General features: G+C 45.1%; 1 protein-coding gene across 2 annotated transcripts; it reads right to left on the bottom strand.

The window, feature by feature from the left end:
- Positions 1 to 331: 331 nt before the first annotated feature.
- On the bottom strand, positions 332 to 4,087 carry LOC115611703 (G-protein coupled receptor 55-like). 2 transcript variants are annotated; one of them, XM_030495013.1, is made up of 2 exons: positions 3,942 to 4,087; positions 332 to 1,457 (listed from the first exon to the last, which is right to left on the bottom strand). In XM_030495013.1, exon 2 carries the CDS (start codon positions 1,426 to 1,428, stop codon positions 511 to 513), a length of 918 nt encoding a protein of 305 aa, XP_030350873.1. In that variant the 5' UTR covers positions 1,429 to 1,457; positions 3,942 to 4,087; the 3' UTR covers positions 332 to 510. The 2 variants fall into 2 exon arrangements, with proteins under 2 accessions (XP_030350873.1, XP_030350872.1); XM_030495012.1 differs by having other exon boundaries at positions 332 to 1,482.
- Positions 4,088 to 6,306: the final 2,219 nt, after the last annotated feature.

Genomic DNA, 6,306 nt, shown 5'->3' on the forward strand with positions numbered 1-6,306 from the left:
ATAGCATGTGCAGATCTAAACCTGAGGTGTGAGTGTGAGCATACATGATCAGGGCAGGGGAGGCAACAAATTTAGTCTGAAGCTTTTTACCTCCAAGTCTTTGTTTCTCAGCAGCCCGGGTCTGTAGTGGCTGCAGGCTTGAAGAAGATTTGCAGGTGAAGTGTAGACCCAGAGGCTGAAAGATCCTACCCCATGTAAGTGAATAATTTTGTTATTTTTTTAACGAAGTAAAGAGGAATCACATCGAAAGAGACATGCATCACCATTTGTAGGAATAATTCCATTTCTTTTTACTCATAAATGCTAACACAAAACATTATGGAAGGAAATAAAAAAAGTTAAGAGCAGGCCCCTGTGAACGGACTTAGTTCTGTTTCTTATGAAATATATTCAGATCTGAATATTTAAATTAAATTGCTTACAGAAGTAGTTCAGGACCCCGAACTTCCCATGGAAACCTCTTGACACATGATCCCAAGTAACAAACATGCAGCACGTGGATCAAGGCTTTCATGTGGTTGTTTTTACCTTGTTTTGTAATGGGTCCTCCAAGGACTCCTTTAAAACAAAATAATAACACACCCCATCAAGACAGCAATTCAGGTTTGCCCAGCAAAGGGTGACCTGAAGGATATCTCGTAGCACCTGCTGAAACCTGGTGTGAATGATGTTATTCTTCACCAAGAAGTACATGAAGTATGCCACATGGTAAGGTGTGAAACAGACCAGAAATGCCACAAGGTTTGCCACCACTATCTTCTCTGCCCTCGTGGTATGTGTTTGGAGGTTATCTGGTTTTCTGTGCTTTCTCAAGCACCTGATGGTCTGAGCAGTGCAGAAGGTCATGGTTGCCATGCTGCCAAAGAAGGTGGCTTCCAAGGCACTGAACAGGCCTGCGTTTTTCCATGTGCTCTTGGAGAAGTTATGGAAGCAGGATGAGATGTTGTGGCCCTTTCCATGCAGCTGGAAAGTAGAGACTGTCCCGGCAGAGGTGCCCAGGCAGATGACAGCACAGACCATAGCAGCTTTCTTGATGGATCGCAGGGCGGGAGCTGTGAAAGGGTGCTGGATGGCAATGTACCGGTCTACACAGATGCAGAGGGAGATGAGGATGCTGCCATACATGTTCACAAAGTAAAGACTCTCCAAGGTGGAGCAAAACACAGACCCCAAGTTCCAATGGTCCTGAAGGTGGTAGGAAATGATTTTAAAAGGAAGAGTAAACAGCAGCAAAGTATCCAGGAAAATAAGGGCTATCATGTAGACTGTAGATTCTGACAGCTTTTTAACCTTACAAAACAGGAACGACAGAGCCATCATGTTGAACAGCAATCCCAGGGTGAATATGGGAGTGTACATGATGAGTTGGAACAATTCCACAGTAGTGCTGATACTGCTGACATTGCTGTTGGCATGGGTCTCATTCATATCTCCAGGTATGAAGAGGTATTCTCCAGCTGGAAGAGAACGAAATTACCTTCACTGCAAAGAAGAATAAAGATCACATTTAAGACACTGTACAAAGCCAAATGAGGTCTCTGTGTCCATAGAGTTGCTTTTAGCTCTTGGGGTGCTGTGTGCTGAATTGCAGTTCCCAGTGCAAGGAATCTTGGGGCAAGTGCCAAGGAATCAGTGCCAAGGAATCTTGGGGCAAGACTGTTCCTCAAGGAGAAGCAAAGATTTCTGGGGTCCAAGCCTCACTGGCGCTGTTACCCAAAAGTATGCTGCCCAATAAGTTAGCCTAGGCAGAGTATAGATGCGACTGCACCATCCCTTTGGAGTGATGAGATCTCTTTGCAAAGCCAGGGTAGCAGCCCCTGATTTTCGGATTGCTTGGTTTCTGGGGATGGAGGCAATTAGTTGGATCAGGTTTCCTGAATCAAGCTATCATAAGAGATTTTGGGGAGCCTAGAGCACAAAGGGTCCTGCATATTTATTAATGTCAAGATCCCAAATGGTCATTGCCATCCTGCACCCTCTCCCACCACCACTGAGCAGAGAGGCTGTGATTACCTTTGTCCCTTCTGACAAGCTTGCTAAAAGCAACAAGCAGGATGTTTCAAACAGGCTATTCCTATTAAAGGTCGAATCTTTAGACGCAGAAGGACATTTAAGAACGCAAGGTTTCATCTAAACCAGCCAGACTTACCACAGCAGATAAAGTTGTATCTGCAGAGACACAAGGTGCAGAAAACAGCTGGTTCCTCCTCTGCAAAGAGGGAACTAAAAACGTTGAGGTAGGCACCCTGTGAGCAGGGGTCATGGAGTAATCCTCTTTAGAGGAAGCGTGCTGGTTTGATCCTGCCCTCAAACTCTCCTGATAAGGACCGGGAAGGCTCTCATTGGTTTCTGCAATGCTAGAATCGGCCAGAATCACTTAAAATGCAAATGCACAGGAAAAGCTGGTCCTTTCTTCCAGCCACTTCCGTCACAACAAATGTAACCTGTAAATAAAGCCTTTCAGAGATCTTTCTGTCAGCACCCAGGAATTATATTTGATCTGCTGCTCTCTAATTGTTGTTATTTCCACCTAGTGCCTTTCCTACACGAGTTACTGATCTTGATGCTGTTTCATTTGAGATTTGTGAACCTGTTTTCAAATGTGCAATGAAAGTTCCTGTTCTGCAGATCAAGTTACTCCCTGAGTATTTCAGAGGTAAGCTCTCCTGCACAGTGGTTTGAGGGAGATTAGGCTCTCTTTGGCAGAGATTAGGATCAGCAAAAAGGACATGTAATAATTTCTTAAAACCTAGCAGTTATTGTTAGGAAGACAGAGCAGGTTGGCTGTTTGCTTCTTGAGGACACACTGGTGTCCTCACGATAAATGATTCTGTAAGATACTTGTTTACGTTACAGAAGTGAGAAAACCAGCTGTAGAAACCCAGCCTGAATGATGTGCTGGCAGGGCTGTGTGTGCAGGAGAGTATCCCTCTGGTGGGGTCAGACTCAGGGATCCATCCACTGCTGTAGCAGGTACAGGTTTTATTCAGTTCCCTGCAGTAGGCAGTGCTGTGGCTATGTAAAGCACTTAACAGTATCCTCCTCCTCAGAGCACCACTGCCTGTATGGCATGGGGGGACATGGCTCAGTGGGACAGCCATCCTGGCAGCAGTGCCTGCTCTGCTGCTGTCTGCAAGGGATTGAGGGCAGCTGGAGGGGGAAGAGTGCATTTCCCCTCACCAAATAAAAAGGACATGAAAGCCTGAGTTTGTGAAGCGCTTGGGGATCTGAGAGGCTGGAAGTGAGAAGTACCCCTTGTTGTGCTGCAGGTTGTTCACTGCCTGGGAGTTAAACCTTCCTGCAGCCATGGGGCTGGGGAGTTTGTTGGGAGCTGGGTTGGGTCCCTGAACATCTCAATTCAGGTGGCCTGTGCCAGGTGAGGGGTTACACTAATGACCTTGGCAGAGATACTGCCCAATACGCTGCTCTGCTGAGTCCCCTGCATCAAGTGAAGTCTAATGCTGGGAGGGAACCCATTACTGAGAGCCAAAAGGATGCAAAGTTACTTAAGGAATCACAGAAAAGTAATAAATGGTGGCAAAGATTTTTACTTCATTGCCTCATAGGAGATTTCATGAGTCCTTTCTTTTTTTTCCTTCAGTCCTTTTTTTGTTGTTTTGTTTTTTGATAGTGTGTCTAGGAAATTTTGGGTCTAGAGAAACAGAATTTCAGCTTCTTATCAAGATTTTTACCTGAGAAAAATCTATTTATGATAAAAAGGCATTTTAGACTAGAGTCTGTTGTGTAGATTTGTAAGCAAAACAGCAAACATTATTTAAAGCATGAAGAAAAAGGGTAGCTCTGTTCATTCTTAAAACCCAAAAGTAGATGTGCTATAAGCAAAACAAGTTATGCAAAATATATTTAGTTTTCAGATTTTTTAGCAAGAGAAAAGCTTTTAAGGTTTTACTACAATGAAATATTCTCTCTCATCATCTTACCTTTGGGCTGTGTCTAGCTCTGCTTGGTGACTTTTCCTCCTTCTCAGTTTGTAGAATTCTCGAGCCTTGTGTTATTCTTTTGAGGCAGTGGAGTGAGCTGCGTGCAAACAGCTGGTCAGGATGCCAGGGAGCATGAAGTGCTGCTGATTTTGGTTTCATCACATGTTTCCATTACAGCAGCTGTCTCCCCATGCTGTGTCTGCATACACGCAATATGTACATAGTATGTCACACAGAGCTCATTTAAGGATGTAAATGCATGGCTTTGTGGGACTAGTGTCTCTGAGTCACCCATTCAAAACAGTCTCCAGTGACAGAGAAGGGAATTCTGGCCCTATACACCTTTCTCTTTTTTTTCTGTCTACAATACATGGTTTTACTGATTGTAGGTAACATCTGTGGGTAGTGTTAGCTGTTAAAATGTGCTTTAAGCTAAATCCTGAGCTATTGCTGTCATTGTTTCCATGACTTTTCACGATACTAAAAAGGAAAATGAGGTCACTGATTTTCAGTGGCGATCTGGTATGTTCACTTGCAGTTGGTATTTTAAAGAAAAGATGGGGTTAGTTACTCTTAAATGTGTTTATACCCTTAGGAAACAGGGAATGTACCATGGAGAGTGTCAGGGGCTGATTTTGTTCAGGTGGGAAGGGGAAAAAAAGATTTAATCTCTTGGTTTTTTTATTCTTTCTTTTCACCCCCCCCCCTTTCCCCTTTTTTACCCCATAGGTGTTTGCAGTCTTCTGACCAAAGGAGGAAAGAAAGGCCAGAGGGGTAGTTTTGCTTGGTCCTCTTCATACTCCTTAAATATCAAACCTGAGGATTATATTGGCTGGATTCAAACTGTGCATCTGTGAAAGCAATGGGATTAGGAGATGATAGAAAAAATCGTAATTGGGGTTTCCCCATGGTATTTCACTTTAAATGACTCTACTTAAGTAAAAATAGAAGAAACACCACCAAGGGGAAAAAAACACGAGAGAAAGTCTGAGCAAACAATACTTCATTGGATTCCTCAGCTAAGTTTCACTTCTGTGTGTCTGCTGATGGTCTTGTGACCATGACTGCATTTTGGATATGAGCAAAAACCCTACACAACACAGGCAGGCACCACTACCATGAAAAAGCATGTGGGGCCGGAGCCAGCCTGGGTAATGGGAACTGAGGCTGCCATGAGCTTGGGACAGAAACCCAGAGTGCTCTCTGTGCCTCTGCCCTGGTCCAGGGTCTGCACATGCCAGTTCTGATACTGCCACCAGCGCTCAGAGGGGATGTTGGGTCTTCCCCATTCAAAGTTTCCCCCTCACACACTTGGACTGTTCTCTTCTTTCTCATTTTCTCTTTGACACTCCTACTCTCATGCCACCTAAGTGCTGCCCACCTCACCAGAAGTATACCTCCTTGGGCCTGCTTGCTGCACAAAGCCCCATGTGGCTACACATCTGGAGAAAGATGCTTTGGGAAGGGGAGGATGAGGAAGCAGCAATGCCGGGGTTGGCACGTCATAGTCACCACCAGTGGCTGGTCCACTTTTTTTTCCAGCAAACATCCTCGTGATTTTTTTTTTTTTTTTTTTTTTAGGGACTAAAATGGCCAGGAAGGCATGCAGGGAGTACAAATGCGCTTGGGACAAGGTGTGAAGACTCTTTTCCATTCAAAAGGTGAAAAGGGATGATGCTGAAGGCTGATGGAGAGGGGAAAATTAAACCCGGTGAGCAGTATAATGGATAGTCCATGAAGGACTCTCAGACTGTTGGTCAATAGCTTACTTGTGATGCAAGGGTAAGAAAGCTGCAGGCAGTCAAGGTCGCTTTCTTACTGCAGGCTTTACTCTGTGCTAATGGGACAGGACTCTTCATGAAACCCCCAGGGCCAAGAAGTCTGTCCCTTTTCTTGCAGACTGGAGAGAAGAGGGCTACACCATGCAAACTCTGCTTTGTCCTTGGCACCCCTGTGTGTGTCACCACTGCCACCAGTGTGTGAAGGACTTGCTGCGTCATGCTATTTCAGATGCTGACTGCATCACCTTCTCCTTCTTCCTGACAAAGGAACTGTTTCACATGCCTTTTTTTTTTTGCTCGTACTGAGGACTTTGCTTTATCATTGCTTCCACACAGACCTCACCTTCAGGCCCTGCTTGTATCCCTGGGTGGGAACCAAGTGAAGCTCTGGTGATTTCCTGTGCTTGCCCTTCCAAAGCAAATTCTGGCAGTGCCAGGCTGTGCTAGCCATCCCAAGGCACTGCTGGTCTGTTGCTGTGTCCTGACACTGGGCCATAACACAGACCGCAGTGCCATGGTTCTGGCTCTTAAGCTGTCTGTCCTGGCTCTCAAGATAGTGTCGGTTATGGTGCTGCAGACATCCT

Source organism: Strigops habroptila, chromosome 8 (genome assembly GCF_004027225.2).
Source record: "Strigops habroptila isolate Jane chromosome 8, bStrHab1.2.pri, whole genome shotgun sequence".
Classification (NCBI taxonomy): Eukaryota; Metazoa; Chordata; class Aves; order Psittaciformes; family Psittacidae; genus Strigops; species Strigops habroptila.

What these genes read in the sequence shown, in the direction of transcription:
- LOC115611703 (XM_030495013.1), bottom strand. Translation starts at nt 1,428, where the DNA reads ATGAATGAGACCCATGCCAACAGCAATGTCAGCAGTATCAGCACTACT.